At 36.3% G+C, this 17,187-nt stretch overlaps 2 protein-coding genes across 3 annotated transcripts in view; one reads left to right on the top strand and one right to left on the bottom strand.

Annotated features, from left to right (window-relative positions):
* Positions 1–6,975, top strand: part of LOC126375250 (protein transport protein Sec23A) — a 19,890-nt gene extending 12,915 nt beyond the window's left edge. The window contains exons 12-14 of one of the 2 annotated variants that reach the window (XM_050022168.1): positions 5,027–5,092; positions 5,388–5,408; positions 6,275–6,975. In XM_050022168.1, the coding sequence (XP_049878125.1) occupies positions 5,027–5,092; positions 5,388–5,408; positions 6,275–6,364 (177 nt within the window). In that variant the 3' untranslated portion in view covers positions 6,365–6,975. The remainder of the gene's footprint in view (positions 1–5,026; positions 5,093–5,387; positions 5,409–6,274) is intronic. The other variant, XM_050022169.1, reaches the window with a different exon arrangement.
* A 150-nt stretch (positions 6,976–7,125) lies between these two features.
* Positions 7,126–16,837, bottom strand: LOC126375335 (calcineurin B homologous protein 1). The gene is made up of 4 exons (XM_050022278.1): positions 16,480–16,837; positions 15,987–16,250; positions 15,173–15,266; positions 7,126–9,961 (listed from the first exon to the last, which is right to left on the bottom strand). Exons 1-4 carry the CDS (start codon positions 16,544–16,546, stop codon positions 9,817–9,819), a joined length of 570 nt encoding a protein of 189 aa, XP_049878235.1. The 5' UTR covers positions 16,547–16,837; the 3' UTR covers positions 7,126–9,816.
* Between the last annotated feature and the right edge of the window lie 350 nt (positions 16,838–17,187).

The following is a 17,187-nucleotide window of genomic DNA, read 5'->3' as shown; positions in this document are numbered from 1 at the left end:
TTCTCTATTTTTTATTGCACTCATCTCTTCCGTATTAACAAAATGGTTTCCTGGCGTAGAATTTGGAATTTTATCGTTTGAGTAAGTAGTTTTAATGTTATTAACATTTTTAATTCCAGTTACCTTTTCGGGAGTTTTGTTATATTGCAGCATAAAATTCCACCTCTCCCTTTCTTTCATTCTCCAGTATGGATTTTCAGTTGTTACGACGATGTTAACATTCAACGCGTCAGGCTTCTTCATTTGTATTGCTAGGGGCCGAATTTCATTTACATTTGTTTGTATCATTAGAGGTTCCGAGATGTGCGGCATTTCCTTCGGGTGCTGATTCATACCTGTCATCAAGTCTATCGTGTCCAATGTATGTGGAATAAAACTTGGAGCCATTTCTGCATTGGCTGCTGGTAGGGGAGCATACTGTTGTGCTATTAAAGGCGCGGAGTTCGCTGATGTAATTTTTTCTCTGTATGTGCTAACAGCTGCTAGAGGCGCAGTCATCATGGCAACTGGAATGTGATACAGTGGCTTGGTAGGCACCGGGCCCGGCATTTTGTTGATTATTTGCTTGTATTCCTCACCTTTATCTCGAACAAGTCTGAATTTTTCAAATAATTCAATAATTTTTTCAATTGCTTTTGTTGCTACTTGCACATTGTTCAAGTCTATGTTTACCGGTAAAGCAGTAACGACTGAAATGATAATAATAATAATTAATCCTTATCAATTATTTTAACCTAGAGATTACCTAACCAGTTTATACGTTAGCTTTTCTATACATCGAGTTAATATTCTAGTGAAAACGATAGATACCTGTAGGTTTCGTCGTTGAAGTTGTTGAAGGCGTTGACTTTGTCGTTGGCATAGTTGTGGTAGTTAGCGGAGTGGTAGTGGTTTTTAAAGTTGTAGTTGTCTTTGTTGTCGTGGTCCTCATGGTCGTAGTCGGTTGTGTGACTGTCGTGCTTGGGGCAGCAGTAGTTGTAGGTTTACTCGTACTACTCACCTTTAAAGTACTAGTACTCAATTCCTTCTTTAAATCTTTTAAAACCAATTGTTTCACGTTCTCTGCGATTTGTTGAATTAATTCTGCAGACAAAATCTTGTCGCCCTCCGTAGTATGCTCTCTACTACATTCTAATTTAGCAGGATTGTCTGCAATTCGCTGTGGTTGCATTTCTGTGGAAATAGTGTGCTGATGTTGTCTGTCACGATTGTTTGGAACTTGTATATTTTGTTGAGGAGGTATTAGGTGATGGTTATCGTTTTTATATTTAATATTTTTTGGGGCAGTAATAATATGCTGTATGAATTCTGGAGGCAAATTCCTGTCGCGATATCCTCTTATTTCCCTACTATCCATTTTATTTATATTATGACTTTCAGTTGTATCTCGAGCATTTTCTGATTGGTCAGTATGTTGAAAATATGTGACGTCACTGTTTTGTACTTGTTTCTCGGTTTCTAGGTGAAAATTTTCAATCTTATCTTGAAAATTTTGAAAGTGAGGTACCTGTTTTGATTCAGAAGACAAATTCTTGTCGTAATATATTCGAGTTTCTCTGTTACCACCTACCTTATGTGAGCGATGGTCCATAACATGATCTTGTGAAACCTGAGGGTGGAAATTGGGTAGAAATTGCCTTTCGTCATTATTTTGAATATTCCTGTCCGGTTCTCTTTGTATCCGTATAACAGGACTACGATTTTCTATTGAAATTGGTTTTAAAGTATCTTGAAGTTGACTGTGGTGCATACTATCGTCAGCTTCAATTTGAACAGATGCGACATGCCTGATAAGTTCTTGTTGTCGAGGGCCATTATTATTAAGGTTTATAAAGAGGGTTTGTGGTTTTTTAGGCTGATTGGCGGGTTGGTATTCATGATATCGATAACTTTCACCCTTGGTTGGAATTTTATTTTGTAAAACGTTTTGATAGGCACCGTTTCTAAAAGTATTATCATTATTTTTAACATTAAGCATAAGCGTGGTAGGTTCTTTTTCATGTTCATAGTTCATTTCGGCGTATAATTCTTCAATGTTGGAATTATTATTTTTAAAATTTTCTTTGTTTTTGGTTGTCTGTGTATTGTGTGGACCGTCAGGATTTTTCAAGTTATAAGTAAGAACGTTGTGTGAATTTTCCGTGTAAGCAGCGCTATGGAGCTCACCACTCCGCAAAGTGTCAGAGATTCCTTCAAGCGATTGTCGAGTTAAGATTACTATACCCTCTGCTAGGTGTTGTTGTGGCTGTGGTACGTAGTTTTGTTTTGATGGCGTGGTAGTCTCTGGAATATGTTGTTTGATTTTGTTATTTCTTGAAGTAACAACATTTTCTTCAGTTTTCCTAGTTGTGAGGACATCAAATTTCGGCTTCGATACTTTGTTTCTTACTGTAGCCGGCTTGATAGTTGTAGGTTGGTTGTATTTTGTAACATTTTCAATGTTTACTGCTTTTGTCATTCGATCGAGAAGTTTTAATTTTTTTGTTAAATATTCAGCTAATAGTTTACGAACTAGGTCGTCGTTGTATTCGCTGCTGTTGTTAGACACACCGTAATTGGTCCGTGTAGTAATTTCGGTAGAAGAATTGTTTTCTGCTGCCTGATCTGACGGTACGCTGGCTTCGAGTAATTTCATGTACGTTTTAATTCGCGCTTCCATTGAAGATTCAGTTTTATGGTGAGTTGTTACATTGTTACTTCTAGTCATAGTTATATCAAAAAAGTGTTCATCCCGCTTATTACTCATCTTATCGCTAGTTTCAGAAGCGGATGGTTTTTGAGAGCGTTTTCTATTCTTTAGATATATCAATACAGTTTCTAGCTCAGTTGTGTCCAACTTGTGTGTGGAGCCTGAAAGTAACGGTGTTGTTTATTTACATTTTCACTTATGTTTAATGTTACACATTGAGTACTCACTTTCTGTTGTTAATTCGGGTCCTTCGTGAACTTTATCGTCGTCAATTTCCTCATTTCGCTTGTTCTCGGAGTTGTTTAGGCATTCATTACGAAGTTTGCTAAAACATGGAATGGGCTTTAGTAATCCGCCGTTGGTTTCATAACATCGGCGTACGATAAGAGACTTACTCGTTGGTAAAATCGTCGAGGTCCACATTGTGCCGCTGCAGCTTCTTCAACAAGCTGACGTCCAAGTCCTCCTTTTGTATACCACTTAAGAAGAGCACGCAAATCAAATCTGTAATAACGTTAAATGTTATCATCGTGTCTATTCCATCTGCGGGACAAGTATTGGTCTCGTTTTTATGGCACGATACAGGCACTTACAAATTATTTACTAGATATTTTGTTATTGGAACCTTTTAGCGCACGTGGCGTGCCTTGATAGTTTGCGTGTACAATTGTTACACGTGAAAACGTACATGAGATGGCGATCGCGGCGAGTAGAGCGCGCCACAACATTCTGACCGGTTATCGCTGTTGAGCACTCATTCGCGACATTGTTTTACCCACAATGGATCTCGACTGGCTGTTTGCTCTTATTGTACACCGTGTCGGTTTGACACTGTTCTTTTATTTCCTTGTCTATTCAAGGCTGTCACTCAGGTGTGTTTCAATCGAATCGCAGCTGTTAAAAAGATAAAGCAAAACTGTTGCGCGGATATTACCCCACATGGTTTTATTAACCAAGAAAAAGTTTGTTATGTGCATTTTGTGGGATAATTGTGGTCGACCAAAAATACCTCAAGTCCAGATTAGGAATAATCAATGAGGGATTTTCCAGAAACAATATAGGTGGCGTTGTACAGCTTTAAGAATAAACTAAATTATAATTTGTCCATGAGCAAATAGAGTATCCGTCAAGGATTTCGCCGAATACTCTACTCGTGGAAATGTGTTCTTCACCCGTATCCCTGGGCAAGGGTTATACTTTTACCCGGTAGGTCTAAACTCAGCCACCACCTCCGTGATCCAGTAGTTGAGCGTTGGGCTCACGAGCCGGAGGTCCCGGGTTCGAATCCCGGTGGGGACATATCACAAAAATCACTTTGTGATCCCTAGTTTGGTTAGGATATTACAGACTGATCACCTGATTGTCCAAAAAGTAAGATGATCCGTGCTTCGGCAGGCACGTTAAGCTGTTGGTTCCGGTTACTACTTACTGATGTAAGTAAGTAGTCGTTACATGAGCTATGTCAGGGGCCTTTAGCGGCTAAATAATAACCCTGACACCAGGGTTGATGAGGTTGGTAATTCACCTCACAACCCATACGATAGAAGAAGATTCCGGCCTACTGAAGTAAGAGGCACCCACCTCCGCGCGCAAGTCCAAGCCCCTTGTCTAAAGTTTATAAACTTTATAATGCCAACAATACAGGACCGTTTCATAGTGTATATCATGGTATAAAAAGACCAGGTATGCTCAATCCTATGAGAAGCCGCCATTGCTAGCCCTTTGATGACGTAAGTGTAACTACTGTGTTACCATTACATTGGTATCTCCAACATTCCAAGGACGTAAATTTTATTATTGAAAATTAAGTGAATTACTGACTAATGTGTTTAATTACTATTACTTGTCACATAAATAAAAATCATTAAAACTGTAAGTAAATCTTTTACTAAAAAAAATTTGCATAGTAAATATAAAAACATTGGTCGTAGGTAATTTGTTTTTTACGTAATGGCAACTTAGGGCGGGATGACGTCAGCTGGTCTAATCTTGAAATGTCAGTTTTGAGCATATGAGGCAGTTCTGTATGCCGCGAATTATATTGAGCGTTTCCATCAATAGCCGTTTGACGTCCATCTACGTAGATAGCATTTGTATCGTTTATTGGTCCAAGCGCTTGATATAATTCGCGCCGCGCGCGGTGCGGTTGTCATGCAGACCCGGCTGGTTTTCTTATACCATGGTTTATAAATGATCCTATTTCCTAGATAAATTTCTGTTCAACAATAACACAGTCTATTTTATTTCTTTTGTCGTATTTGTAATTGTTATTTTTCATGTGTTTATGCAATAAAGAGTTTTTGTATTTAGTTAATCTTTCTATTTTTATTTTTATAGGCGCGGTTCCTGTTATCGAAGGTGAATCCATCGCAGACACACAACAACATGTACGCGTACGGAGGGGTAAGTTGGCATTAGAAATATTAATGTACGTCATTAGATTTCATTAAAAAATTGCTCTCCTTTTAAAAAAAATCACAAAATGATGTATTTTTAACAGGTCCATTTTAGAAATGTTTCATTTTTCTTAATCGTTTTTTGTTCTGTAATTTTTATATTTTATCAATTTGCATGTTACCAATGTACTTCTTTTTTCAAAATTTGTGCTTGGTGTGTTTCCATAGAATATAAGTACCATCACAGCATGGTTTGAGTTCTGATTGTTTATTTTTTGTTCCATCGTTGTTTTGGCGCGCAGGCGATGCCGATTCCATCAGCGGTAGTGATATTTTTCTTTTTTTTATGGGACGGTGTTGGATCACTAACGAACGCTTGTTGTTTTTTATTTTTGATTAAAAATGCGTTTATCGCAAGTTTGTACAGGGTGTTTATGCGTTGATGTTTAAATGTACTGATTAAACCAAAGAAATCGGTATTTTTTTCATGAAATTCCTTATAAAAAATGTGGAAAGATTTTATCCTAATTTGTCAACAATATTTCATTTTTAATTTGCCGTATTAACTAACGTATGGACACCCTGTACGAAACGAAGTCAAATAAGCTTGATAATTTTACAAATTTTCTGCTAAATGTTTGCTCAGATTGGCTTTCTTTTGATTGAGACGCTTTAAAGCACAAAATTACCTAAAAAATAAATCCATTCTTTTTCTAATGAAGTAAAGAATTTTCAAGCAAATTATTTAATTTCCAGCAAGAGGTAAACTAATATTGTCATAGTTTGACATAGAATATAGAACAACTTTTTTTAATGAAATAACTTTTAATTTTTTTCAATTGCTTTGAGCTATTTTGTTTACTTACTGAAACTGCAACGATAGCAAATTATTGCGCTCCTGAGCATAGTATAATTTGGCAAAAAAAATTAATAGTGGCCATAATGGAAACTATATTAATGGATTTCAACAACCAGATTATTATTTTTGAAAAAAAAAAAGAAAAATCAAGCACAGTACAGTTTAGTACTAAGTATTAGTTTTTCGAATATTTATTAGTGTTGTGAGCATCATTATATAATTTTAGTTCTTTTGCCAGACTGTACTCACGAAAACAAAATGCTATTTTATATTTTTATTTTTTTGTGTGTATGGTCGTTATTATTATTTCTTATTCTTACCGTTTCACAGGACGGTGGCGCTCCAGTGCTGACCGATGACGTCTCCCTGCAAGTGTTCATGGAGCACCTCAAGAAGCTGGCGGTGTCATCGACGGCCTAACGTCCTCGGACCTAGGGTGTCGCCAAACAAAGTTGTCACTGACCTGTGAATAACATTTTCCCTGCGGCTTAACGAATTCTTATAAAGCCTATTAAAACCATTGCTAGGCAAAGGATTTATCGAAGGACTCCTCTTTATCTAATCTATATAAATCCTACTTACTACCAGCTACAGCAGGAGAACAAGCAAGAAAGTAGTTTTTCGTCTTCTTCCAGGACACGTTCAGTGTCATCTTTTTTTGGCTACGTCTGTCACATACTGATGTCTGTTGTGCCGTTAGTAAATAAACTCCCCTTTTTTATCGAGTCGGTTAAGCTGTCACGTTCCGTTTTATGATCCCGTTAGAGAAGCAAAATATTATAATTTAGTCTATCACAAATCTCGCATCAATTATTAGATATTACTTGAAACTATCTTTAAGGGTTAAAATAAAAACTTTGCGTGTAGCTAAACGAAGAAATTTGAGTTATAAATTATATATCTGAACTAATTCATACTTTTAGAATACAGACATCAGTTTTGTTTAGGCAATCCAACGTTTGCAGTCTAAGTTAACAAATATATTTTCTACAATGTAAATTTTAATATGCAATTAAAATGTTTATGAATTATTGGATAGTTTATTTTGTAAGATTATTGTATCATTTCTTATATCCTTGTCTTGATAACGCACTGTTTTCTCTCTGCACAGTACATATAGGCTTATTCTTTCACTTGTACATTGCCTACACTGTTAATTGATTAAAAATAAAACAAGAAAATTACAAAAAAATAATTGATTTATTCATCTACATAAACTTCAATTCAAACAATAAATATAAGTACAATAAAATGTCCATTAGTTTTGCTACACCTACTTTTGGTAGTAACAACATCTATTCATACACTTCTCTAAAGAGCTTATCCTATGGTTAACAAGTGTGCTGAAAGCTCGGAAGTGATAGATACATTGATAACGTTAGTATGATAGATATTATGATATTAAAGGCACCTGTCCGATTGTCAGCGACGAATAAGCGAGAGAGGATTTCATTAACAGCTCACTGATTCTTCTCTCGCGTGAGTTGGGGTCAATGACCAACTTCATCGACCTTGGTGAAATGGATATCAAACGCCTTTGAAATGGCTCATATTGGAACGACTCACCCACGCAAAAAATCGAAAGGGGTCATTCAGCCCGCGGGACGATTTTTATGTGGGATCAGATGACCATGAAGGGCATATAGGCTACGACATACCTACGCACTTACTGATTGAAGATTCTGCACTCACTGCGGAGTTTTACTGTGTTAGTGACACCGTACCGAATACCGTCGCAAAACTCACGAAAATGTTTGTGTTTTGAACTCAGAATCATGAAATAATCGTGTGTGTCAGGATGGCGTGAGAGATGTCTGAATAGTCACGAAATGTGTACGTAATTACTGTACCTATGCTCGTGAAAACTGTACAAGCAATTCAATATTAAATAGATAGTGAAATATGCACGCCATCCTGACGTCAGCTTGGCGCGCATAGTGGGATATTGCCCAAACGTGTGGGAACTATGATCTGAAACATACTTCAATAAACTGTACCTCATGAAACTGCCAATGAAAAAAAAAATATTCGCACTTGATATCTGACGTCAGGATGGCGTGCATATTTCACTATCTATTTAATATTGAATTGCTTGAGGTACAGTTTTCATGAGCATAGGTACAGTTATTACGTACACATTTCGTGACTATTCAGACATCTCACACCATCCTGACACACAAATAATCTCCCCCCCACTACCACCATCCTCCTCAGTATTCGATACGATGTCATTAGCATCCTGTATTATACGCTTTTATCTAGCAGTCGGTCAGGTACCTTATTCAAATGTCATTGAATAACTGACGCTATCATTATAAGGATAATAATCACCTAGGGGCTTTACGAAAGAAGAACAGAATTCCAAAATTATTACAATTCAATTCAATTCTTGATGAATGGCTAAAATTATTACATCAATTCACAAAATACGCTACAAAATACATAGATTAAAATGCTCTAATATACACGATTCCTTCATAAAATACATAAAAACATTAGGCTACAACCGTTACTACCAATCCGTCCAACTTAAGTCTAAACAGCGGCAAATTAACAATATCAAAACAAATATCACGAATATACACAAATTATACTAAATCTTGTTTCTAAAGAAACAATGGAAAGTATATTGCTGCCAACATGTCTACTGTCATGGTGATAAAATGCTACTCGAGGTTTTCGCAAAAGTATATTTAAAGTTTAAAACAGCACAAGGTCACTACGGGTGGTATTAATAAACGAATCTCAGCTGAGACTGCCCTCAAGATCATGCTCAAGTCTCTGTTTTTATATGAGAACTGTCACATTGACATGATCTTGAGGGCAGTCTCGAAGCTGAGATTAGTTTATTAATACCACCCTTATACACACCCAATTGGAGTAGTCGAAGGTACATCCATTGCAAGATGAACCAAGTACCCACACTTCACCAGGCCAAAACCATATCCTTAAAGAAAGTTTAAACCCATATCCATAATTAATAGGGTAGTTTCCAACTAGTCAAATCAGTTGCTTTTTACTAAACGTCAAAACACGAAATTACTATGGAATTTATATGAACAGTAATCTGTGACGTCATAGAAAAACGTGACAAAATGTCGCACTTATTATTACATATTCCTTTATTAAATTTGATAAATAAGTTAAATAGAAAAAATAAAACTTTTTGTCACCTTTATATCTGTCTTTATTTAGTAATCAAAATTTCATAATTTATCTTTGATCTAGGAAACTACCCAATTTTGCTGGTTGGAAATCTCTATTGGTGTTTTAAGATAGGAAGTGACAGTACGCACCATCTGACATCAGCCAATCACATGACCGTGATTCACATTATACTTACACTTCACCGACACCGGAATATAACATGGAACATTCTAGAATTTTCTTTCGTTTCTGGGTAGAACACGAAAGAATCCTACAATCTTGTTTTTTGTAAATATCCAGTTAGGAATTACGTAAGTTGACGACATTCATAAGTTCTAACTGGATAGTTGCAAAAAGATAAAAGATTCTGGTATATTTTTTGCATTCACGGGAATGATATTGACTTCCGGTATACGAAGTACCACCCATGCATCGATAATCATTATCATCTAATGTGAAATTGTATTTAATCGATTTTATTTTGGTGCTTAATCGACCCATCCTAACATCTAATTGACATTTTACAATCAGCCTCATTCGCGCCCCGCAAGCGGCAACACCGAGCACACTTCACACTGTTTCCTTCGAAACATTGACAGCATTAATAATTTAATAATAAAATAGTCCTTTGGAGCAACTTATTTTTTAGTTAGAAGCCCGTAAATGATGACCACTAGGATGACGGTCAGTATATACTTGATGTATATGGTTCAGGAGTTTGGAGGTCAGTTGAGGAACCGAATGGACATCTTCTGCTCGACGTCGGTGCGCTCGAGCGCGCGGCAGAACTCGTCGAACGCGATCATCTGGTCGTTATTGGTGTCCGCCTCCAGGATCGTGCGCTCCGCGATGCTCGACAGCTGCTCTTCACTGGAATACACATCAATAGCTTAGCAAAAGGACGATGAGTCAACACGTCCCTCTCCACCAACAGATTTCAAATTCGAAACGTCTTAGGGAGTTGATGTTTTTGCTTAAGACGACTTTCTTAAAATACGCGAGATTTAGCCGGAATTCGGATTTTTAAGTAAGCTTTTAGGTATATCCTGGTACATATCGTCACTGGAAAGGCAAAATTACGTAAGCGCCAAAAGGCCATTTCGAGAAAAAGCCGTTTAAAGTTTCATTTTTTCGTTTTTTTATCATAACTTTTTACCCAATTATCCAATTTAGATGATGTCAAAGTAAGGTTACATTGTTTTTTAATTTTCTATGTCCAGCAATACATATTATAACTGTTGGATTGCTATTTTAGGATATAGTGGCGCTTACGTAAAAATGACTTCAGTTTACAGTAAAGCAAATTTACTTAACCGCCATCTGGTTAAAATATTATTTGGAAGCAAAATTACTTACAGCTCTTACGACAATGCATACGAGAACGACAATATTTCTTTAAATATAATAATACTGTAATGTTAGCGGAGTAAAAGTTACTGTAACGACTTTTACACATCTGCTCTCATTATGTAAAAATTGCCTACAAAGTGATCGATTGATTATGTCAGTTCACCAAAAATTATTTAAAGTAAGTTTTTGTAATATCTTACATGGGTAAAAAGACGTAAGAGACAAATAATTATTCTTAATACCTCCTTAAACTACTTATTACTTCAATTGATTTATAAAAATGGCTATTAAAATACTGAAGTGCCAGAAATAAAGTTTCATAAAATATAAATAATAGCGTACAACCCGTTATCTGTTTGTAAAAGTTTCTTTTTAACACTTTCAAAGACAGAACGTATACGGACGTTCCGATTCCAAGGTGCCATACTACCTATTATGAACCACCAATGACCCATGGTCTCTGTCCGTGAAAGGGTTAAACGGTTTTATTTAGCTAAACCCGTACGGTATATTTGTATCAAAATTAGATATTGCAATTTAAGTACCTTCCTGTTGTCAGATTGATCTGAAATTTGGTACGCACCTTTAATTCCGATGTCAATACAATATAATCAAATCAATAACATTATTAATCTAAGATGGCAGCCGGTACATAATGGGGGATTACATAATATGTAATTATTAATAAAAATATTATTTTTCCACAACCCCCTCAATATGGGTATCAAAGATAGGACTACACTAGTAGAATACTGTCATTATGTCAAAATTTCAAATCCAAGATGGACGATATTACAAAATGACTGAAAGAAGGATGTTGCCCTTAATTTTGTCATTGTCATCCACCGTCCATAATATGCAGGGCAGCACAGTGGATCGCTGGGTGGGGTCGCTCCGCGAAGCCTGTGAAATCCCCAGGAGGCTTCTGAGCTTCTGGAAGGAGATAGGTTGGCTTACGTAGTCAACAATTACACGCATAATGGGCCACCTTAGAGTCTAAATGCGGAAAACAGAGCCCACTAACATAACATAACATATGCAGGGCAGCACAGTCGACCATGCAGTAGTATATTTGGGCTCAAAATTGTTTGAATTAGGACAAGCATACGTGGCTCTAAGTCGAGTCAAGTCTCTGGAAGGGTCAAGTCTTTTTAATTCCTCAATAATTCCCCTTATTGTTTTTAAGAGTATTTACCACGAAGTTTAATACACTTTTCCATTCGCTCGAACCAGGTATTATTTAAAATTTATTCCACTCCAAAGTAGAAGTGTTCAAAATGGCTGACTTGAAAGCGTTGGCCGCTTCTTCACCGCACTGGAACCTTTGACCGCGAAGAGTTTCTTTTTTAATTTTAGGAAATGTAAAGAAATCATTGGAGCTTAGGTCAGGACTGTATGGAGGATGGTCAAGAATTTCTACGTTTTCCTGCTTCAAATAATCGTTTGACGAGCGGTGTGTGAGCTTGCGTTGTCATGGTGCAGCATCCTGCACTCCTGCGCATCATCATGCGTCGCTTTGGGTTACATTTTCGAAGTTCGGCGATGACTTGTGGTAAACAAATTGTGGTATACCAATCTGCATTAACCGTCCTACGATCTTCAAGTGCAATTGTCGCAACATGACCGATTTTCTCCACGAAGGTAGCCACCATCTTCTTTGAAGTGCTTCGAGAGCGAACAACTTTAGTCGGCTTTGACTCGTTTTGGAAGACCCAAACTGTGGATTGTTGTTTGGAATCAGGATAATAGCATAAATCCAAGATTCGTCACCACTGATGATGTCGTACACGTGATTTGACTCTCCTCGGTTGAACCTCTGAAGAGTTTTCTTACACCATCTGACGCGGGCTACCTTATGATCGTCAGAAAATGCGGGATGCAACGGCAAACTAGTTTTCTCACACCAAGTGCCTCATGCAATATCGTTTAAATGGTTGTCCCTGAAATGCCTAATAACGCCTCTATTCTCGGTATGTCACATGACGATTTTTGAGGATTAGTTGTCTCACAGCAACGATATTATCTTCAGTGAAGGCGGATATCCACGCTCGAATTCTAAATACCAGCGTTCGATGGCTCGCAGACATGGCACTTCATCGTGGAATAGAGATTTTAACTGTTTGAAACACTGAAGTCGCAGTAGGCCTCTTCGAAAGTTATAGAAAATTTTTCTTTGTAAGATTCATTTTCGGACATGATCTGACAGATTCAAACCAACGCTGTGACTAAACAATTGCATTAATCCTAATGCTTTCAATTGTTTTGATATTCGAAATTCCAACAAATTTGAATTTAGAGTTCTCAATTCAAAATTGGCGCTAAATATGCAAACGACAGAACTTAAAAAGTATAACAAAGTCGCTTTTTCTGTCCCTATATCCCTATGTACGCTTAAATCTTTAAAATTGCGCAACGGATTTTGATGCAATTTTCTTTAGTAGATAGAGTGATTCAAGAGGAAAGTTTATAGGTATGTATAATAACATCCAATAAATAGTGTAGAAATACTGTTATTTTTGAGGATTTTAATGTGATGTCGTAAATAATTTCATTTTTCCTCAGCATTGCATCCGAGCGAAGCCGGGTCGCTAATAAATTATAAAATCAATTCTAAAATAGTTTTACTTTTAGATCTATTGTTAAAAAATAACTTCCTGGGAAACTTACTGCTAGCCCACAAACTTGCTTAATAACAGCATAAAAATGCGAAGGCAAATTTACGTACACGCCTTACTTATTCTAAATACTGTAAGTCAAAATTACTTATTCGCCATTCACTGCATAAACATGCTAGGACATTTTTTTCTTATACGCCTTACTTATTTTAAAAGCTGTAAATAAAAATGACTTATACATAGTCTATTTTTTATTTTCAGTAGTCCAAAATTACTAATAAAATGATACTTTTCAAACTATAGAATGCCAAATTTACTTAAAGTTAATATGTAGTTATTATGTAGGACCACAATATTACTTATACACCAGTCACGAAAAAAACACCAAAATCTTGTCGTTTAAGAAACTGGAATTGAAAAAAGTCAACTATTTTCAAATTTACGTAAGCGCCAAAAAAGTGCTCGTATCGCAATGCTACCCAGACAGATCGACGCAGAATGAAACGCTGATTCCGAATATATAAAAAACCCAAAATACCTATTTTGGCGCTTACGTAATTTTGCCTTTCCAGTGACGATATATTTATATATATTATGACGTGTTTGAGGGTCAGATACAGTTATGGTCATGGTCCTTTAATAAAATTAAAATCAGTTACTTTTATTAAACATTCCACCACATGGTCCGTTTCTGAAGACTTCCGTCATATCCATCTCAAGACTATGTATCAAAAGTGGCTCGACATTGCATTGTCTTGTGATAACTTGTGCCTCTGCCCACCCTATTAGCGATTACTGGCGTGAATTTATGTATATATGCAACGATATTTTATTTCAGTTATATTCTAATTATATGGAATTTTAGTTTTGATAAAGTACCCTTGGACATTGGACTGTGTTACATACAACCACTAATATTGAATCCATAGAGTTTGGACATTGAATGGTTTGCTGTTTGTTGAGTCATTTCACTTGTTATTGTAAAACGGACATTGACCTTTAAACTACCCTGTAAACATCTACCACAAAACAAGTCATGAAAGCCAAGCAAAGTTCAATCGAATTATTTGTTAATTAGGTTATTTTCTTCTGTCACTCTTCTTGAAAAGTGTCTAAGTGCTCTTCTTCTATCGTGTGGGTTGTGAGGAATTCCAACCTCATCAACCCTAGTGTCAGGGTTACTATTGAACCGCCTAAGGCCCCTGACATGGCTTATGTAACGACTACTTTCTTACATGAGTAAGTAGTAACGGGGATTAATGGCTTAACGTGTTTTCCGAATCACAGATCATCTTACTTTCGGATAATCAGGCGAGTGCTAAAAACACAGTTTTGTGAAAGCTAGTAATCTCTAATGGAAGACTTAGTGAAATTAATGTTTATCAAAAATTCCGGATGTTTTTAACCATTGAGATAACAGGATGTAAATATCTTATCAAACGATTATAAATAGTATTAATATGGGATTAAAAAGTCTTATCAGAATAGATTTTGGCAACAACATAATTCATAGCTTCTATAAAGGGCCTATAAAGCCTTCTTTAAAGGAATTTATTATTTAGTGTTGTTGGTGTTGTGGTGCCAGACCTCAAAAAGGCACCCCTCAGCCCCCTAAAATACAATATTTTTCTATCAGTTTACGGCCACCGAAATTTACTTCGTTAAAATCCTTTAAAAATGTTGTTTACGGCCACTCGGTATGAGTTTTATGCCGCCGCAATCTAACCCAATGAAGTTAATTTGTGGCCATGGTGGACCAGTCTTGGTTAATTTTGCAACTTCAACCTCATCTATTACTGTCTACAGTCCAGACACCAGTTGGTTACAATTTAACATCAGTTGTCTATATCAGATATGCATCATTTATACATTAAATTATTTATTTTATACACTTGTGTATCTTACCAGAATACACTCTTTTAATATTAACCTGGTAAGGTCTAGATTTCCAGATACATTAGTTAAACAATGGGGTTTGGCTTTTAAAAGGTAATATAAAATACTTTCAAGGACAGAACATCTAATGATGTTCTGATCCGAAGGTGTCATATTACCTATTATGAACCATAAATGACCCATGATATCTGTCCGTGAAAAAAAGAAAAGATAAAGTTACCTTATATTAGCACCAACCATCATGTGGAGAATAGCAAGCAACTCATCTCTGGAGATCTTGCCATCATTGTCCAGGTCATACATGGAGAAAGCAACTGTAAAGAAAAAGATTTCAAATAAATAAAACACTAGGCTGGGCTAGGTTAGTTTATGCCTTGTAGCATTTTAGTCCATGTCATAGAATAAAGAATAATGCAGATGGAATGATAACTCTCCACCACATACCAATTTGTATTGGGCTCCTAATCACCCTCTGGGTCTTACTTTAGTTTTAAATATCCATAAGCTCCCAAGGAGTAAAGGGGAGGGAGGGGACTGTCTTTCTCGAAATTATGCTTTAGGCATCACATGGTTTTTTTGTTTTTGTTTTTTTATCTTGCGATCAGTCTCATTGACTATAAACAGATGAGTTGGGTTTATATGGCATGGAGGACGCTACTCTATAATTATATTTTTGTATGGAGTGTCCTGTGTGTAGCCCAGTGCTTCAAGGGAGAGATCAGAGCATCAATTAGGTAGTATCGAAGGGCAAAGATAAATTATGAAATTCTGATTACTAAATAAAGGTCTAAAACTTGTTTAAGAATTTTAATCAAAAAACATTGCAGTGCACTTTTTCATTCAAATTCCATAGTTGTGTTTAGACATTTAGTAAAAAAGTAATTGATGAGTGATTAGGATGGTGATTTGACTAATTGGAAATTACACATACATAAACTCACGCCTATTTCCACCAGGGTAAGCAGACTATGGAATTCCATTTGCTTCAATCCTGACTTGTGTTGGAAATTGGCCTATTGCATATGGGTACTTACATCGAAGCTTCTCTTCTCTGCTGTTCCCTTTATTCTCTCTATTCTTCCTGATTGGTCTAAAGTGTGACAACACCCTCATGAATTGTAAGAAGTTGACTCTGTCATCATGGCTCTCAGTAAAGAAGGAGTGGACGATCCTCTCACTCAGCGGGTTGATAGCCAGTTCTGGGATTCTCAGGAAATCCTCTCGAGAGAGGGTTCCGCAGTCATTCTTGTCCAGAGATGTGAACCGGGAATACAGTCGCTCTATTTGGTTAGGTGTGACTGTGAAGTAATTTTATAACACATTGTGAAACATGTTATATTACACACATTTATTTACTTAAAAATTGTACATATTCTGGCTTATAAAGGCACAATGTAATAATAATGTGAGTAAATTAACAAGATTGGTCATTTAATGTGTAAGTTATTCTTATCTGTGTGTATATTTAAGAGTTGGAAATAAGGGAAACATATAAATTAGCAATGCAAGCGTGTAGGTAATACTTACAGCCAGTTTCTTCCTGTATCTGCGCAATTTCTTCTTCCCTTAATAACAAAGAAGATTTATTTCCCATCTTCACCAAATTACGCGTCTCTGGTAACCTTGCGAAACACTACGACCTTTACACTATAGTACACGATCGTAGTAAGGCCTTTAAACACTACACAGCGGTCTAAACAATAAACCGAGTCGTATGGTACATTACTTAACTCGTTTACGTGTGTTTGAGGTTAGAAACCGCAGCTAACACAATGAGAACTAGACGATAAATTTCACTTAAGATAATAAAAACTCAAAATTGTAATATAATTTGTAATTTACTATAAAATCTTTATCTATTGACCTTCGGAATTCCGTAATGTGATGAAAATCCATTCCACAATTCACTCCAATCATATGACTGTCAGTTTTGACATTGACAGTGTAGAGTCTGTTCATTTCATTGTCAACGTACCCATATTCAGCACAGCATAAGGATTCAGCATTTATGTATATTTTATTAATTTATATAATCACATGAAGGATTAATAAATTAAGAGGCGCAATTATTTTTGTATCTTTTTCGTATTTATTTTGCAGGTAAAATATTGAAAACTGTCACCGTCAGTCGTCGTCTGTCGTTAGGATGTCATACACCGAGGTTGCTTAGCAACAAAATCATGAAATTCAGAAACTGTTTATCAACATGATATGACAACGTCCGTGGAAGAAGTA

This window comes from Pectinophora gossypiella, chromosome 18 (genome assembly GCF_024362695.1).
Source record: "Pectinophora gossypiella chromosome 18, ilPecGoss1.1, whole genome shotgun sequence".
Classification (NCBI taxonomy): Eukaryota; Metazoa; Arthropoda; class Insecta; order Lepidoptera; family Gelechiidae; genus Pectinophora; species Pectinophora gossypiella.
Note: the sequence above shows the minus strand (reverse complement) of the source record. Positions and strands in the feature narration are given on the sequence as shown.

Bases quoted from the DNA above. Each gene is read 5' to 3' on its own strand.
- LOC126375335 (XM_050022278.1), bottom strand. From the start codon at position 16,546: ATGGGAAATAAATCTTCTTTGTTATTAAGGGAAGAAGAAATTGCGCAG. The intron at 16,251-16,479 runs GTAAGTATTACC...ATTACTTCACAG, and splicing joins GATACAGGAAGAAACTGGCT to TCACACCTAACCAAATAGAG. The intron at 15,267-15,986 runs GTAAGTACCCAT...TTTTCTTTACAG, and splicing joins CAGAGAAGAGAAGCTTCGAT to TTGCTTTCTCCATGTATGAC.